Below are 19,361 nucleotides of genomic sequence, written 5' to 3'. Positions count from 1 at the left end.
TTCAAATTCCAACAGGACTCTGCTTTTTATAAGTAATTAGTAAGACTGGCTGTTCGGAAAGCCACTTCCTCTTCCCATGCTGCTCTTTTCAGACTGCTAAGTTTCTACATCTGAAATAACAGGCATGAACACACAATGACAAAGAAAACGTAACTTATAGTTTTCATGGGATCTTAACTGTTCCCACACTGTTTTGCAAGATGCTGTTTGCTGTGGCTTATTGGAAGAAATTGGATTTTTCAAAGACAAATCTCATTTTTCCATGCAGGGGAAATATTCTATTGTGCTTACGATTCAGTGTGTTCATTGATAAGATTAAACTGCTTTTTGCATTGGGAATAAACTGTTCCATATCTTGCAGAGGAATTCCCTGACTCCTCTTGAACTGGTTAGGTCATTACCTAGAGTTGGCATTGCAGAATATGCCTGTCACTGCCTATCAAGTCCTTAGAAGAAATGGAATGTTGACAAATCTTTAAGAAACTAATTTCAAATGCAATGTGCTGAAGGGAAATACTTCGATTCTTAGAAATTCTGAGTGGATGCTAAATCTCTTTCAGCCCGTTCATCCTTGCCCCCTTAAATTTTTGTTCTCAAAAATTTCGTGTTTATTGATGATTTAGAAATCTTTTTTCAGCAAATGAAAGAGATGCCTCCTTCTCCTGAATTGCATGTGACTGGACCAAGATAGGAAGGCTTCTATTGCTTGATAGGCCGCTACTTGTTAGAGAGCATATTGTCTCTTATTAGGTATTCAATTTAGATGGAAAAGGAGAAGACACCTGCCCAACTTGCAGAAGTCTCTGCAGGATAATTTTAAACTGTAAAATTGCAGCATACTGAAGATTAAAGATGCTATGGTGATCTGGCAAGTTTGATTTCTAGCACTTGTTTTGTAGTTCCTCTGATGTTGCTGACGATTCTGAACTCGTCTGCCATTCTTTGTCCAAACAGAGACAGTGTGATGTAGTGGTTAGAACAGCTTGGTGCCCTCCATATGTGGCTGAACCAACAACTCCAACAATCCCTGACCATCAACAATGCTGGCTGGGACTGGTGGGAGCAATATATATGGAGGGCATTACTTTGCCTCTTGCTGGGTTAGAGTTCAGGGCATAGACTGGAAAGACATGGGTTCAGATCCCACACCTATCCCTTATTCCAGCCTACCACAAGGGGTTTTTGTGGCAATAAAATGGACACGGGATGATGTTCACCAGCCTGAGCTACTTGGAGCAGGATTAGGTTTGAAACAAATTGAGTGGGAAAATAATTACTTTTGGCTGGATGTGCAAAGTGTTGTGCCAGCTAGCACAACCTACTGAAATTGGAACAGTCTCTGCATTTGGATGTGGATGCCTTTGTGCAGCCTGAAGTTCATGGAAAGCAAGGATATTGAAGATACTCCATTGAGCATCTGTGGTTATCTGAGATCATGGATATTGCTGTTTAGTCGTTTAGTCGTGTCCGACTCTTCGTGACCCCATGGACCAGAGCACGCCAGGCACTCCTGTCTTCCACTGCCTCCCACAGTTTGGTCACACTCATGCTGGTAGCTTCGAGAACACTGTCCAACCATCTCATCCTCTGTCATCCCCTTCTCCTTGTGCCCTCCATCTTTCCCAACATCAGGGTCTTTTCCAGGGTGTCTTCTCTTCTCATGAGGTGGCCAAAGTATTGGAGCCTCAGCTTCACGATCTGGTAGATCATGGTAGAGGACTACATTAAACCAACAGGAAAGATTTTGGCACACACCCCACTAAATGTATCCTATAATGTCAAGAATACGTTCTAAAAGCTATCCTCTTGCAGTCAGAGATCTGGCTGGATGCTTTTTGACCTTTGGTCTTCATCATCAGCTTGTATACTATTCCAGGCCAAGAACACACTTCCTCCCAATTCATTGTAAACATTAGCGTTGCATAAGCTCTGAGATGCTCCTTCTTTTCATTTCCTTCATTAGCAAGGCAGGAACAAAGTTCCAAGCCTGTTAAACGGCCGTTTATCTCTCTGCCTCGCAGATGTTCTCTCCAACTTCCTCCTTTCATAATTGCGGGATGTTGCGCGGAGGAACAGAGAGAGCACTTCACGTGCAAGCCGTTCTGCAGATCATTTCCCATCACTCATATGTCGCGAACAAACGAATGCCCACGTGAAGTGAATGGCAATTAAGACAATTGCCGATGCTTCCACGTTTTATGACCGGGATCCAAAGGTCGGTCAGGGTAGCTCTGTACGTGCAGCTGGTCTTCAGAGTTTTCTGCTTCTGTCGCTGCCTCCTTCCCCGATGCACTGCCTGGCAGGCTGCTCCAAGCCCAGAGGACCTTCGTCAGAGCAGTTTCTTCAGTGGAGTGCAAGCAGCTGGAGCCAAGGGCACAAGTGGTAGCTGAGGGCTGGATGCCTTTTGATTCTTAGCCAGTACAGTTGAACCTCTACTTACCACCACCTCTTCTTGCGGTTGTTCCAAGTCGCGACTGCGGCAAATCCGGAAGTAACCAGCGGGCTTGCCGCCGTTCGTGCATGCGCAGGAGCGGCGATCACCGTTTGCACATGCGCAGAAGCGGGCAATCGCCGTCCACACCTGTGCACAACGGCGCCTCTCCCAGTGACCCGTTTCGACCTCCGGAACGGATTATGGTTGCAAATAGAGGTTCCACTGTATCTATAGAACTACTTACAGTGGCAGTATTCTTAATTGTTTATTTCTGCAACGGTAGTCCATATAAAGCCCAGTAGAATGTAGGTTGTCATTTCGGTAAACAGTACAATACAGTTGCAGATTGCATGCCTTTGTAGGGTGTTCCTTCTTAATCAGCTGATCTGCAGAGATTCAGCTCACAGGTACACATATGAAGGCCTCACAGGGCCTTTTGTTAATCTTTAGGACAGGGATGGGGAACCATTTTCGGACTATGGCCTCCCCATCATCCTATGCCATTGGTCATGCTGGCTGGGGCTGGCAGAAGTTGAGTGCGCAGCAATATCCGGAGGGCTGTTGGTTCCCCACCCCTGTTTTAGGAGTCCCCACCTCTACATTACGCCTTTGCAACCTGCAGCATCAGTATGATGGCCTATGATAGTGAAAGTGGCCTTTGGACTTTCCTAAGATGCTGAGGAAAGCTGGTTCCTCTTTACTGGGCCACCTTCTGTGTTGCAAGAGGGGAACTGCCTTCTCTTTCCCACCAAAGCTAGTCCAATTAAAAACACAGTTGCGGCTTCCTGAGACCAGCAAGATGAATACTATTTAAGCCCTTAACATTTCTAGATTCTATGACTTGCAGAGTACTGCCCCGTATCATGTTTGTACGTTGCTTTTTGTCCAGTTATTTAATCTTAAGTTGCTATTTGACTAGTCGTGATAGTGTTGGCCTACCGTAAAGCAAGAGGTTTGAAAACAGAGGTAGGGATCAATCTCTCTGTGTGTGTTTCAGCATTTTCCTGGATATTGTGTGGTAGTTTCAGTCATACCTAAAATGCTTTCTTTCCCCAACAATTCTAGGGCTTTGGATTGACTTGGAAATATCTTACAGTGGATCTTTTCTGATGACCCTGGAGACCAAAATGAATTTGACCAAACTTGGAAAGGAACCTCTAGGTGAAGCACTGAAAGTTGGAGAAATTGGCAAAGAAGGGTAAGGAATTTTTCCCCTACTATTTTGGTGTTTTTTTAAGTACAGAAAGCTCTTCATAAAACTCTGTAATAGAAACTAGATAGTGTTTGAAAGAGCTGATAAGTCTGGAGTTATTTCTTTATAATGAATAACTGATTACAGTTTGGGGGAAGCTGTCGCACTATTCTAAAACTGATCTCAAAAGTGAGAGGCGGGGATTGATCAGTAAGTCTTGGGACCACCTGCAGACTGATGAATAACAACTTCAAAGTTAGCGTAACTGTACCCTAATAAACTAATGGTAATAGCAAAGCACTGGACAGAGATCATTCTGGAAATAGTTTTTTTCTTTAATTTCTAGCTTCTCTATCCCAAGCAGGGCTGGATTTAGGTTTGATGAGGCCCTAACCTACAGAAGGTAATGGGGCCCTTTATATGCGCAGCTGTCCTTTGTCAACAACAAATTGTCACTGTTTTTTGTGTTGAATATATGCTATATGGTAATTTATGGACCTAATAGGATTCTAAATCCATTTGCGCATAACAAGATATGTACTTTTATCACATTGGTTTTATTTTATTTGTTTTTTTATCTTATATTTTGGAAATGTGCATCCAGTTTTTTCCCCTTTAATTTTTTTGAGGGGCCCCAAGAGAGTGGGGCCCTAAGCTATAGCTTGTTTAGCTTATACAGTGGTGCCTCGCAAGACGAAATTAATCCGTTCCGCGAGAGTCTTCGTCTAGCGGTTTTTTCGTCTTGCGAAGCAACCCTATTAGCGGCTTAACGGATTAGCGCTATTAGCGGTTTAGCGGCTATTAAAGGCTTAAAGGCTTAGCGGATTAGCTGCTAAAAGGCTATTAAAGGCTATTAAAGGCTTAGCAGGTTAGATAAAGGGGGCGAAAAGCGAAAAAAAAATCTCAAGACTTGCAAGACATTTTCGTCTTGCGAAGCAAGCCCATAGGGAAATTCGTCCTGCGAAGCAACTCAAAAACGGAAAACCCTTTCGTCTAGCGGGTTTTCCGTCTTGCGAGGCATTCGTCTTGCGGGGCACCACTGTAAATAAATCCAGCACTGATCCCAAGTAGGAATGGAGGGGGCAGAAGGGGAACAATAAAAATGTTATGTATCAGTGCTAAATAAAAAGCTGGTTGCAAGTAATAAATGAACTGAGAGAAAAATCATAATTTTTGTAAACCTTTTAAACCAGGGGTTTAAAATGTAATGGCTAATGTAATGCCCTCCAGAGACTACAATTCCTGCCAGCATCACCCAGCATAGTCGGTGGCTCAACATCCAAAGGGCACCACGTTGGCTACTTCTGTTTTAAACAGCTGTGTCTTTGTGCGCAGCACTAGAGTACATGTTCAGTCCAATTTAAATTCTGAAGAGGCTGCCACAAGGGAGCACTGCTTCTTCCTAACATTCGTTCCACCTCCATCATCCTGCCCATATTCTGTGTACCTTTTAGGTTTGGGGTGGTGTTGGGGTTTTTTCCTGTTTTGGAAGCTTTCCTTGCTCATGTTTGTTTGTTGTCCACATTGCAGGAGAATAGACAAACAGCAGTCATTATATGCCAAGAGCACAGGGCACCTATTATATATGTAAAAAAAATTTAATCAGTGGGCATATGTATGTTTTTAGTAAGACCAAAGGAAGAGAGGTCATATATGTGCTAGAACTGGGTCTAAAGTCCCAGCTTTTCGGCTTACATTATTCTTCCCCATTGATTTCACATCATTATATTGTGGCTGGCTGGCATCTCCTCTCTGCACAGATACAAGACCTCAGTGGGTCTCTCCCAGGTATTGGTTCAATCCCCTTATACCTATTACCAAGAATCGGTATCAATATTTTGTCTAATATTAATAATTTTACTCCCGTACATTGATGCAGTTTTGGAAACCCAAGTATCCGATACTGCGTCAAATGTTCAAATGTTGCTGCGTGGTCTAACCTGCATTAAAAAGAGCTTTGCTTAAATGTCAGCTGGCTAGTACTGTTTGCTTTATGTTGGCCAAATAGAGCCCCTCCTAGGTAAAGGTAGCTTGCAATTTCTCCATACTGTATCTTCTCTAACTTGTATTTGTTTTTTTGGTTTTCTTCCCCCCTTTCATTTCCTTTCCTTTTTTTGGTAATATTTGGATTCGTCAATCTGTGGATTTGTTTTGATCTGGTGAGTGGTATTTGTCGCATCATCTCATCCCTTGTGGAGTGTTCGTTCTGTTTGTGCTGAGACCATTAAAAGGGCCTTTTTTGGCTGGAAATAAGGGGCAATGCTATTGCTAGTTGTTAGCCCCCTTCAGTAACTGAAGCCACCTGGCTCTCTAAGGTTTTTGCTTTTATATTAACGAAACCTTGGCATGGAGTTTCATTGAAGTTAATATCTGTCTTTAACCCCCTACCCTAGCTACCTATCAAGGCTGAATTCTTTCTACTCTTTAAATTTGCTTGAAGGTGCTCTCTAACTTTTCTTCTGTGCTTGCTACTTAAGTGATTCTAGCCGGAATCACTGGAATGATTTCTGGGCTAGTTGAGCGAGAGGAAGCACTCTCTTGTGCTTCCCCAGTTGACTTGGAATGTTTAAAGCTGGGCTTAGGGCAGGGGTCTGCAACCTTTAAGACAAAAAGAGCCACTTGGACCCGTTTCCGAAGAAAAAAAACCTGGGAGCCGCAAAACCATTGCGACATTTAAAACAAATATATTTCCAGAGCCACGATCTGACAGCGGGCGGGAAGGTGACGTCAGGACGGTGCGTGACTAATGCACGCACCGCCCCCATGCGACGTCACAGCCAGTACAGCGCCCGCCACAGTGGGGAGTGTCGGGGCGCACAATGCGCCTCCTCCCCTCGCTAGTATCCACCCCGGAGCCGCTGCAAAGGTGTAAAAGAGCCGCGGGTTGCTGACCCCTGGCTTAGGGAATGATGTGCATGCCCTCTTTGCATAGCTGTCAACTTTCCCCTTTTCTTGCGAGGAATCCTATTCGGAATAAGGGAATTTCCCTTAAAAAAAGGGAAACGTTGACAGCTATGCCTCTTTGTATTTAGAGGCAAGCATCTCTCCAACATGGGACGCGGGTGGCGCTGTGGGTTAAACCACAGAGCCTAGGACTTGCCGATCAGAAGGTTGGCGGTTCGAATCCCCACGACGGGGTGAGCTCCCATTGCTCGGTCCCTGCTCCTGCCAACCTAGCAGTTCGAAAGCATGTCAAAGTGCAAGTAGATAAATAGGTACCACTCCAGCGGGAAGGTAAATGGCGTTTCCGTGCGCTGCTCTGGTTCTCCAGAAGCGGCTTAGTCATGCTGGCCACATGACCCAGAAGCAGTATGCTGGCTCCCTCGGCCAATAATGCGAGATGAGTGCCGCAACCCCAGAGTCGGTCATGACTGGACCTAATGGTCAGGGGTCCCTTTACCTTTACCTTTATCTCTCCAACAGGAGTAGCACAACTTCCCTACTGTGCTCCTCCTCTTTCATTTTTGTTTTATACAGCTGTTTGCTAATTTCCATTTGGTCTTTACTGCTCCATAGAATCAATAAACTGCAACATTCCTCCATTGTGGAGTTGTCACACCTAATTCTCCCCATCCTGCAGTCAGGGAAAAGCTAACAGTAAAAACTGTTTTCAAAGTCTCCCTCTTGAAGCTTGATAGGCCTTCATCCTCTCGTGTATATTCAGCCATTATTGCACTATAGCCAGCACATGTTGCAGTGAAAGGGTTATTACTCAATAACCTCTTCTTGAACTATCTGGCTTACTCCAGGGTTGCTTTATATAGCAGTGGATATTTTATAGAAAATGGCATCTAGCCATCCTGGTTGGGTGAAGTGGGCGTGGGAGAAAAAATCATGGCTGTCTAGAAAAATTGGCAGGGTGGTACTGGTGGCCAGCTTTTCCGTCTACCTGAACACTATGATAAGTTGCTGCTTGCAGATAGCCCTCTTGTATTCTGTTTTTGTCTGGTTGCTGGTGACTAAGAAAAATCTGAGCTTAGTGTTAGGACAGGGCTTTGGAAAGGAATGTCCACTTGAGAACATGCAACTTGCGTGTGAAATGGCCATAACAGATTATTACACCCATTACAGAGAAATTGCTGGTTAGGGCTCTTTGGATTACCATCGAGGTTTTGTTCCATATACGTATTGTTTTTAGTAATTCTGGGTTAGGTGGCAGTTCTGCAATCATAACATTAGAGCAGTGTTCCCCAACCTTGGGCCTCCAGCTGTTTTTGGACTACAATTTCCATCATCCTTGACCACTGGTCTTGCTAGCGAGGGATGATGGGAGTTGTAGTCCAAAAACAGCTGGAGGCCCAAGGTTGGGGAACACTGCAATGCCTGGGGCTTCTCCCCTGCTGGGAACCCCTCAATACATACTGCATTTGAATACTTAGAGACTCAACAAGATGTATTCCCTAGACTTGCCCTATATTGTCTCAGGCCTTCTTAATATGCCAGCTATACTTTGACTCTAAGACCATCACTGCCTTTACTGCTACTTACCAAATGTCTTGTCTAAAACACTTCTAACTCTGTTGCTGCCGGCAACTATTATGATAGGTAGAGGCGGCTCAGCTATGTGTGCAGGGGGCAATAAGAGGGAAATTATATGATACGGTGGCAAGAAAATAACTCCTGGAAGCTCATGGTGCTCACAAAAGCAACCCTCAAGTTTCATTCAGAAACCCATTTGACTTCCCAAGCATGTCTCATCCGGTCAAAAAATTGTGCTTAGTCAAAGTGCTCATCCTAGTTTGGCATTATAATTGTTTGCATTGCATTTAATTGTCATGAAAGACACTTGTGCAGAAATGTCTCTTCACCTTCCATTTGACTGCATGGAAGAAGCTCACACATGCCTCTGTTCATTTTAAGCTAGGCTCGGCACAGCTGTGTTGGAGTAAATAATTATTGTATAAATAAAGCATGGTGCGGTGCACATTTTTAACTGGGGAAACAGGAAGATGTATAGTCTAGTCATGCAGGGAGCAAAACCCCTGTTTCCAACCTATGTTAATAAGGTGTCACTTCAAAACTGAAATGTGTCCTTCTTTTCAGTTTCAGGCCAAGGGCATATTGCCTTGCAGACAGCGATGAGGAATCTTCTAGTGCTGGCTCCTCAGACGAAGATGATGCTCCAGAAGCAACAGGGAGCGAGAAACCTCTAGTACCAGGAGGAGAAGGGTGAGTTAGTCTGTGTCTTGGAGCACAAGGAGATTGTTCATTCTGTTTTTGTGTCAAGCACATTACAAGTATTCTCCAGGTTAAGAGTGTGCATCAACAAGTGTTACAGCCAAACTTGGTTGTGTTCATTGGATTTGGACAAATATCAAATCGTGAACTGAAGTGGGTCACTTTGAAATGATATGGGGCTTGTCTGAAACAAAAGCGGCTCTCTCTGAAGCACCCAAAACCAAAACAGGGACCTCTGAAGTAATGGGACACTTCAGACATGCAGAAATTGGGGGGCAGGTTTCACCACCAGAAGGCCCTCAGAGCTGGATCTCAAAACAAAGTGATCATACCTGAAGGAGCATGTCCACCCACATTGTTCAGCCTGAGATCCAGCTCCGAGGGTCTTCGGGCTGTTCCCTCACTGGGAGAAGTGAGGTTACAGGGAACCAGACAGAGGGCCTTCTTGGTAGTGGCACCCACCCAGTGGAACGCCCTCCCATCAGATGTCAAGGAGATGAGTAACTATATAACCTTTAGAAGACATCTGAAGGTAGGCCTGTAGAGGGAAGTTTTTAATGTTTGATGTCTTGTTATGTTTTAATGTGTTGGAAGCCGCCCAAAGTGGCAAGGAAAACCCAGCCGGGTGGGCAGCATATACATAATAAATATTGTTATTGTTATTGTTATCCTCATCAGGGGGCTGAAACAACTCCCCTGTGAGAAAACATTATAATGTCTGGGAATTTACAGTACATAGATTAGGTAAAGGGAAGCAAAAGAGGGACATGAGAGAGGTCCTCATTTTTAAAATAAGAGTCATCCACTGAGGCTGAATGGTTGGAGAGTGAAGGAGATTGCTGTTGCTTTCATGTCCAGCTTGTGGGCTTTCCATGGGCATCTGGTAGGCCACTGTGGAAAGCTAAAAGATAAAGGTAAAGGACCCCTGGACCATTAAGTCCAGTCAAAAGTGACTATGGGCTTGGAGCGCTCATCTGGCTTTCAGGCCAAGGGAGCCAGCGTTTGTCCACAGACAGCTTTCCAGGTCATGTGGCCAGCATGACTAAATCGCTTCTGGCGCAACGGAACACCGTGACGGAAACCAGAGCGCATGGAAACACTGTTTACCTTCCCGCTGCAGCTGTACCTATTTATCTACTTGCACTGGCGTGCTTTCGAACTGCTAGGTTGGCAGAAGCTGGGACAGAGCAACGGGAGCTTACCCCGTCGCGGGGATTCGAACCGCCGACCTTCTGATCGGCAAGCCCAAGAGGCTCAGTGGTTTTAGACCACAGCGCCACCCGCATCCTCCCACTGTCGCAAACAGGATGCTGGGCTACATAGGCTTTTGGTCTGATCCAGCAAGGCTGCTTCTTTTTGTTCAGCCAATATCTGTTGCCGTTGAAAAGCTTACAAACTACTCAACTGATTTGTATACACAAGAAGTCACCTGAAAGGTCATTGCTGTCTAGGCAATAGTGATGCAACTGGATGTAATGATACCTTCATAGCTCCCCCCTCTTGAGCCAGTTAAGGTGGCCTTGGGCATTCACAGTAATGGCAATGGAATGTAGAAGTGACTCCCACGTTTCCTGTTCCCTCATTGCTTGTGTAACGCACCCAATTATTGCTCAAGCATCTCTCACGGTGTGAATTTGAGAGGGCCTAAAGTGACTCCAGGACATTTTAATTCCTCTGCTGATGGAGGGAATGGCTGATCTTGGGTGGGATGCAAATGCCTCCTGTCAGTGGAAGCTTTGAAAAGTAAGTTGTGGCGGAGGGAGAGAGGTTAAGAACGACCTCTGGCACAAAGCCACTTCCGACATCAGGAGGAGGTGGGGTTGCGGGCTCACGCCTCCAACACGTGCGCGGAGGCTTGTTTCCAGCCCCGCACGATCAGGGGAATCCTCGGGCCGCCAATCGGAATTTTTTCCACTTGGCAAATTGGCACTGGCCATTTGTTTTTCGTCTACCTCATAGCAAATTGTCACAACTCCTTGGTTTTGGCGGTTAGGCATTGGTAGGGGTATTGTTATGTAGATGTGTTGAGGGGGAGGAGCGCCATCACCTCCCCCAAATATTGAAGGGTAGTCCGGTAAAGGATTCCGGGGGGCGTTGCCTCGTCCAAAGCCTATGGAGGCCAGGGCCTAAAGCGCACCCCCAATCGGTGACCCCGGGGGAGTACCTAGTTGATGTGCATCAGCAGGGCTCTCCCTGCTGGTGTTAACCCTTCCCGGTTTTCAAGCTAACAGGCTGAAGCCGGATAGTCTGATAGGACCAATGCCTAGGACCAATGCCTAAGCCTCTTACCTGTAACCAATAAAGTTGTGGCCAATTTTAGCCTATTAACCTTAAATAATTGTGTCCTGTGTCTTTATTCCTACTGGGGGAAGGCGGGAACTCGCCAGGCAACTTGTTTGGGGAAGAGAGCAGGGATTGTTTCAGCTGAAATGCTTACCCTGAGGGGGCGATTGCTTTAGTACAACATTGAATTCCTCCCCTGGACTATGAGTTGTTCATGTAAAAGGAAAGCTGCTGCATTTCCCCACAACCTAAAGTTGCCATCAGAACGCCAGAGGTTGTGTTTTAACGCAGAGGCTGAATTTGGGATTAGCCCCACTAGGAGTTTGACGTTAGATCTAGCGCACCTAAAAGAAACCTGTTCTCAAAGCCGCAGAGACCCTGAAGGCAACTGTATTGGTCTTCTCATGTGGAATAAGATCCTTGGCTGGTGCAAATAAATTAATGTACATCACACATACTAAATCTGGTCCATATGCATATCCATAGAAGATGCAGTGAATGGATGGCATAATCAGGCTGTTAATGGGTTCTGAGAGCCACCTTTGCTGCGAACCACCATTCTGTACATCTGGGGAAATAAGCGCAATTTGCCTGATATGCCAACAATTGCACTATTACAGGTTCTGCGCAGCAGTAAGATTCTCATTGTCCCTTTTTGCACATAAAAGAGCTATTTTACAATCATAGGAAGTCAGGCCATTGGTCTTGTCAGTTGAGTGCTGTCGTTGGGAGAGGCAGGGGAAGAGACAATAATATCTGCAGGCTTGGGAAAGAACTCCATATGCTTTGAGTGTCTCTCCAGACACTTCTGTCTGCCTCTGTGTGTGTGTGTGTGTGCATGTTAAGAAGGTGACGAATAAATTGCCATTCATTATGCTAGTTCATGTTACAATGAACACATTTAGCGGTTAAAAATAGCCGGCTGTCATGCATCCAGTGCCATCTGGAAAGGAGAAACATTTGGGGTGAATGAAGGATAGTTGCTAAAAATTTGTGACTAGGAAGGTATTTTTTGCAGGCTTTGTGGTGATGTCTCTGGGTACTTACTGAAGAAATGTTGTTGTTGTTGTTGTTGTTGTTGTTGTTGACGACTAGCATGTAGATTTATGCAGTATCTCAAGTCAATCATAAATCATGTAGTATAATGTAGAAAATTTTCCAGATGATGGAAATTCCAGAAATTGCTGCCGACATTGCTGTGGCACATGCAGGTCTTCATTAGCTATACAGGCATGGCCAAACTTGGCCCTCCAGATGTTTTGGGACTACAACTCCCATCATCCCTAGCTAACAGGGCCAGTGGTCAGGGATGACAGGGCCCTAGCTAACAGGGCCAGTGGTCCGAAAACATCTGGAGGGCCAGGTTTGGCCATGCCTGAGCTATAGGAACAGTAAATTTGTGTTGCTCCTGGCTGAGGCTAATGAATGAGCGCTCTCCCTCTGCCATCTTCGCTGCATGTTCTTGGGTAAAAAAAACTTCCTGAATGACGACATCTGTATTTTCATGCAACTTGGGAACAATCTCATACATGTAGGTCATTTATTAGCCCTGTTTTCACAACACAGAGGCATGGGCCTTCCATCATCTTAAAAAATACCAGGACCTCCTTTTAATCCCATTTGCGCCCACGTTTTTATTTAATTTTCATTTCATTTCTAAAATGTGTATCCCATTATTTTTTTTAACTCTCTGCAATCTCAAATCAGCTAACACTCAAACATAACAGCAAAACACTAAAGAATCAATATCCAGTTAGGAACAGTAGCACAACAAGCAGAAATCCATAACATTGACAAAGATGGACCAGAAAGCAGCCACGGTAAAGCTCTCTTAGCAAAGCCATTTAGCAGTCCTTAAACAGCTGCCTCCCTAATCCCTAAAATGCCCCTCTTACACTCCTGAGGTTTGAAAGTAGTTGTGACAATAGGGACAGGAAGCGGTTTTCTTCTTGTAACATTGCATTAAAAACTGTTGTAAAGGGGGAATTGGGGGAAGGGGGAGGAAATAGTATGCAGGATTTAAAAAAGATGTTCTCTTGCAAAATCCACCAAAATACTGCTTGAGATTGAAAGGACTAACGTGAACAGCCCTTCAGGCCAAAACTCTTTGGGTAGAGGGTGGTATATAAATTTAATAAATAATGATAATAACAAACATTTGGTGAGAATGTAAGCACCCAGAATCTTTGGATAGCATCGTGGGGCATTGTCCTTTCTCTCTGTTTTTTGTACTTTAAAAATAAATAAATAAATAACCTACCGACCTACCTACTTGGGTCACTTTGTCTGTAAGTCCTCTATCGTGTCGATTTGCCCAAAGGCATCTCTGTATATAAATTAGTGGGAACCTAGCAGCAACCTCTGGGCCTGTAGCAATTCAACTTTAACGCTATGATGAAAGTCTGCATTTGTGCATTAAAGAGCATAAGGTAAAGGTAAAGGTACCCCTGACTATTAGGTCCAGTCGTGACCAACTCTGGGGTTGTGGCGCTCATCTTGCTCTGTGGGTCGAGGGAGCTGGCGTTTGTCCGCAGACAGCTTCCGGGCCATGTGGCCAGCATGACTAAGCCGCTTCTGGTGAACCAGAGCAGCGCACGGAAACACCGCTTACCTTCCCGCCGGAGCGGTACCTATTTATCTACTTGCACTTTGACGTACCTTCGAACTGCTAGGTTGGCAGGAGCAGGGACCGAGCAATGGGAGCTCACCCCGTCGTGGGGATTCGAACCACCAACCTTCTGATCAGCAAGTCCTGGGCTCTGTGGTTTAACCCACAGCGCCACCCGCGTCCCTATTAAAAGTGACATACATATCCTATAAGCAGCCCTGTGATCTTTGGGTGAAGGGCAGTATATAAATTTAATAAATAATAATAATCTATCCAAGCTTCATCGTGCATTTTGCCTCTATTCTACTAATAAGGGATGCAAGAAAGGCATGCATACAACTCTCCTTCTCTCCGCCCATAGCAAAGCCAGTATCACGAGTTTTTCAATTGCTGTTGAGGAGTTCCAGCAGCCTGTGTTGTTTGGGCCGCTTACGGCCCTGCAGCAACAAATTAGTCATCCCTAGCACTAAAGCACAGAAAGCCAACATGGTGACTTCCAGATGTTGTTGGATTCCCAACTCTCATAATTCCGGGCACCACAATTTTAAGAAGGATGTTGACAAGCTGGAACCTTGGCAGAGGAGGGTGACCAAGATGATCAAGGGTCTGGAAGCTAAGCCTTATGAGGAACGCTTGAAGGAGCTGGAAAAGAGGAGCCTGAGAGGAGATAGGATAGCCATCTTCAAATATAAGAAGGGCTGCCACATGGAGGAGGGAGCAGGCTTGTTTTCTCCTGCTCTGGAGGGTAGGACTCGAACCAATGGCTTCAAGTTGCAAGAAGGGAGATTCCGACTAAACCTTTGGAAAAACTTTCTGATGGTAAGAGCTGTTAGGTGGTGGAACAGACTCCCACAAGAGGTGGTGAACTCTCCTTCCTTGGAGGTTTTTAAGCAGAGGTTGGATGGCCATTTTTCCTGGAAGCTTTAGCAGAGATTCCTGCATTGCAGGGGGTTGGACTAGATGACCCTTGGGTCCCTTCCAACTCTAAGATTCTGTGATAAGCCACAGCTAGCTTGGCCAATGGCCAGGGATGATGGGAGTTGATGTCTGGAAACCTGCAGAGAGCTCTGTGTGAATATTCTATCTACAGTGGTACCTCTGGTTATGAATTTAAGTCGTTCCGGAGGTCCGTTCTTAACCTGAAACCATTTTTAACCTGAGGTGCCACTTTAGCTAATGGGGCCTCCCGCTGCTGCCGCCGTGCCACCACCGTGCGATTTCTGTTCTCATCCTGAGGTAAAGTTCTTAACCCAAGGTACTACCTCTGGGTTGGCGGTGTCTGTAACCCGAAGTGTTTGTAACCCGAGGTGTTTGTAATCTGAGGTACCACTGTACAGCTACAGAATAAGATAAAATGTTGTTTTGTTTTTTAAATTTTTAAAAAACCCTCTTTTCCAGGAACAGCTGTAAACCGACTTTGATGCTTTCTTCTTCTCTCTCTCAAAGATATGTTGGGGGGCACCGCACCAGTAAAATAATGAGGTTTGTGGATAAAATCACCAAGTCAAAATACTTCCAGAAAGCAACGGAGACGGAGTTCATCAAAAAAAAGATTGAAGAGGTCTCGAACACTCCACTTTTGCTAACCGTTGAGGTACAAGAATGTAAAGGAACATTAGCAGTTAACATTCCTCCACCTCCCAGTGATCGAATATGGTAAGCGGGAGTCCGAGACTTGACTTGAAGCCTTTTCAAGACCTGTGCAATTTATCATTTGTTCCTATGAAGCTACCAGGACAGTGGTTTGATTCTTTCTGTGCGTGCTGTGGAAAGAGCTCCTATTTTGCCATTTGGGTTGCCCCCCACCCTGTTGCTCCCTTTTTTGTTTCTCTCATATGAAAGCAAAGAAGGCTGCATATGTGCGCAGCTGAAGGGTTGGTATGCCATAGGATGTCCCATCTTAAGAACTGGCAAGCATTTTTAAGAAGCATTTTGCAAATCCCAAACATGCATTGTGCCTGGTACCTGAGTCCTACTCAGAGCAGACCCACCTAAGCGACCATGGCTAAGGTCCATTAATTGCAGTGGGTCTACTCTATACCTTAGAGGTCCCGGGCCCTAAGGAAGTTAGATTAGCCTCAACCAGAGCCAGGGCTTTTTCAACACTGGCTCCGGCCTGGTGGAACGCTCTGTCTCATGAGACCAGGGCTCTGCGGGATTTGATTTCTTTCCACAGGGCCTGTAAGACAGAGTTGTTCCACCTGGCCTTTGGCTTAGAATCAGTTTGATTCCCTCCCTCTCTTTCTTTTTCCTTTCTCCTCCTGTGATGAGGGTGCATTTTAATGTTTTAATTGTTTTAATGTTGTATTTTAATCTTGTTTTTAAGTTGTATTTCAATCAACTTGTTTTTATTATTGGTTGTTAGCCGCCCTGAGCCCGGTCTTGGCTGGGGAGGGCGGGGTATAAATAAAATTATTTATTATTATTATTATTATTATTATTATTATTACTATTACTATTAATAATAATTATTATTATTCTACCTTAGTTGGATGCAACCCTTTGGTTGTATCCAACTTACTCAGGACCGAGTTTAATTGCACACAATGGTGCTTGCTTCATAGGGGGTATGTATGGCATTTGCTATTCCTACAAACTGGGAACGACTAACCTGCAGCCTTCCATATATTGAAGGACCCTACTTCCCATTGGCCCCAGACAGCAGAACCAGCATTTGGGGATGATGGGAGCTGTAGTCTAGCAACATTTGGAGAGCCATAGGGTAGCCCTTTCCAACTCTACAATTCTGTGATTCTATGAAACAGTTTGTTACGATATACAGCCAAACCTTGGTTGTTGAACGTAATCCATTCTGGAAGCCTGTTCGGCTTCCGAAACATTCGACAACCGAGGCGCGGCTTACGATTGGTTGCAAGCGCTTCTGGCACTCAAGCAGAAGCTGCGTCGGACTTTCGGCTTTCGAAAACCGGAGCATTTACTTCCAGGTTTTCAGCGTTCAGCAGCCGAAACCTTCGAAAACGGAGCTGTTTGGGAGCTGAGGTTGGACTCCACATTCCGCTTCAGACTGCAGATGGGAGGGGTGCTGTTGTAAAAATAAATGTCTAAATCCATTTTTTAAAGCTTTTCGTAGATTTCTAATATTTGAAAAGCTGGCAAAAGCTAGCAGTTCTATTCGGGCAGAGAAGCACCAGTGTGGGATTGCAGGGGGTTGAGCTACTGTAATCTAGAAATCGAGGAGAATTAGCTCCCGGTTTACAATGAGGCCCATTGCTGAGAAGAACAAAGTATTGCACAAGATGAGGATCAAGACAGGTGTGTCCCTGAACCTTTGTCCCTGAATTAGAGCAAGTTTTGGTATTAACACCTCTATTGTTACGTCTGTAAATTACTGTTACTACTAGCAGCAAAGACTGTTTTACTTGGTACTGGAATTCAGAAGCAATACAAATTGTTAATGAGTCATAAGGAAGATTCACATCTTTGTCACGTTGTAACATAAAGCGAATACACAAGATAACTAGTGTGCTAGCTATATTGTTGGACTTGGACCAGAGAGACATGCGCTTAGATCGCAGTTCAACTGTGGATGTCTCAAGGTGTCCTTTAGCAAGTATCTCTTTTGGACTTACCTCCCAGGTTGGTAGTTTATGATAAGAGCGGAAGGAGGAAGGAGAAGATGAATCCGATAAACAAGTAAATGCAGCCATACATTATTTGTGTTCTGTTCAGGTACGGCTTCCGAAGACCACCCTACCTGGAGCTCAAAGCTAGGCCAAAGCTTGGTGAGAGAGAGGTGACTTTGGTTCATGTGACTGAATGGATAGAGAAAAAATTGGAACAAGAATTCCAGGTATATTTCTTCAAAGCTCTTTTAATTGTGACTGGTCCTTAGATAATTTTGTCCAGTTCACAAGGCTTGGTGAGGAAGCATGGGGTGGTTGTTGTTGTTTTTGGTTTTTTAAAGACTATAAAAATCCAACTGAAATTATAATGCAGAAAACCTGCTTGAAATTATTGCACATTGACTTGGTGCCAGCCACTCAAAACCAGCTCCTGGAGTAAATCTGCAGGAAAAAAATTCCACCTGTAATATTTTTGGTGAAGCAGAAGTTATGGGGCCTACATTAGTCCTACTCAGAGTAGGCCCACTGAAATGGATGATATAACTCACGTAGGTCTACTAATTTAAATTGGTCAGCTCAGAGTATTAAACTTAGTTGGACTCTGTCCAAACTTCAGATCAGTGCTGCCTTCGGAAATCTGGGTGGGTGGGGCATAAGGGGCTTCTGCAGGCAGCAGAGGGAAAACACACACACACACACACACACACACACACACACACACACAACAAAAGGTAAGTTGCTTCATCAAAATTGTATGGTTCGAATGATATCTTGTCGTCTGAAAACTGAAGTAGCTTTGTCATAAATGACTGGTGTTTCAGCTCTATTTCATAAATTAAAATAAAAAGTTACTGGGGATTATGTTTGGTTGCTGTATACCTGTTTAGTATCATACCTGTTAGACCCACCGATAGGATGGTCTGAAATATTCACAAATTCTAGGTAAAAAAGCAGCAAGCCTAGATTGTGGTTGCTTAAACCCCCTTCGTGCATTAATGCAGTTACTGGGAAACAGGAGATGGAACAAAATGAAGGGAAATTAAGCTTATTTTGGAAGCATATCACTTGCCTGTGTCGTTTGAATTTTCTGATTGGTTTTTTACACTTTGCAGAAAATTTTTGTCATGCCAAACATGGACGATGTTTATATCCCCCTAATGCACTCAGCCATGGATCCCCGTTCATCTGTGTGTCCTCTGAAAGAATCCGTCACAGAAGCTACTGATCAGCCATGAAATGTGAAGACTGCAGTTTACAGTATTAACAGATTATGTTTTCATGTGGTTTTGGGGTTTGTTTTTTTAAAAAACGAACTGTTTAGTAGATTTTGTCCTTGTGCCACATTTTATTTTGCTTTCCGAGGAGGATGGCTTTATGCCCATCGTTGCTCCAGTTTGTCCCAAGTGTTGCTCCTATCTCCTTTTCTGAACGTAAATTCCATTTCCTAAACCAGTCTGTGTCTTTGCAGCAGCTGCTGTTGGGCTTCCGACGTTAGCAGTTAACGCGCAGCACCGTTCTGCTGTAAAGGATTAGGAAAATCTCCACCAACGGCAATTGAACCAGGAGCTTTGACGCGAACAGTTGTTGTTCGTGAGCGTGCAATATTGGCAATGCACACCGAGCATCAATGGCTCGTCTTATGCAGCCGCACGAACCTGTCCTCTATAAGGAACAAATTTGCATAACTGGAATACCTCCCTCTCCCTCCCTCTTTCTCTTTCTCTCTCAGGCAGTTGGAGGTGTAAAATGAACAGGTATGTTCTTTCACTTCTGCAGTCCAATAGCTTGTGTCAAGCAAATTTTGAACTGTTTTCTGGAGTTAAGAATGTAAATTGGATATATAGGTGATAATTGTGAAATCACTTCATGTGGATTATACATAGTAGCTTATTTTTTCATACAAAATTGTGCTTCTTTTGGAAACAAGTAGCCATATAACACATGCAGACATACAGAAGTGATTAGCGAGGGGGGTCTAGCGATCCAGAAATGCATTAAAAATAAGGCAAAGCCATGAGACCAAACCATAGTAAGCCTTTTATTTAAGTGAGGTACAATCGCCGTGGCTTGTGATTCAATACC

The 19,361-nt window shown here is 44.5% G+C and overlaps 1 protein-coding gene across 5 annotated transcripts in view; it reads left to right on the top strand.

The window, feature by feature from the left end:
* TEX2 (testis expressed 2) overlaps nt 1-18,577 on the top strand; it is a 94,502-nt gene extending 75,925 nt beyond the window's left edge. For 4 of the 5 annotated variants that reach the window (XM_080994435.1, XM_080994437.1, XM_080994436.1 and 1 more), the window contains exons 8-12: nt 3,500-3,632; nt 8,670-8,795; nt 15,142-15,351; nt 17,386-17,506; nt 18,392-18,577. In XM_080994435.1, the coding sequence (XP_080850561.1) occupies nt 3,500-3,632; nt 8,670-8,795; nt 15,142-15,351; nt 17,386-17,506; nt 18,392-18,514 (713 nt within the window). In that variant the 3' untranslated portion in view covers nt 18,515-18,577. The remainder of the gene's footprint in view (nt 1-3,499; nt 3,633-8,669; nt 8,796-15,141; nt 15,352-17,385; nt 17,507-18,391) is intronic. The other variant, XM_080994434.1, reaches the window with a different exon arrangement.
* The last annotated feature ends 784 nt before the right edge of the window (nt 18,578-19,361 follow it).

This window comes from Podarcis pityusensis (genome assembly GCF_964106645.2).
Source record: "Podarcis pityusensis genome assembly, chromosome: 2".
NCBI classification, from domain to species: Eukaryota; Metazoa; Chordata; class Lepidosauria; order Squamata; family Lacertidae; genus Podarcis; species Podarcis pityusensis.
Note: the sequence above shows the minus strand (reverse complement) of the source record. Positions and strands in the feature narration are given on the sequence as shown.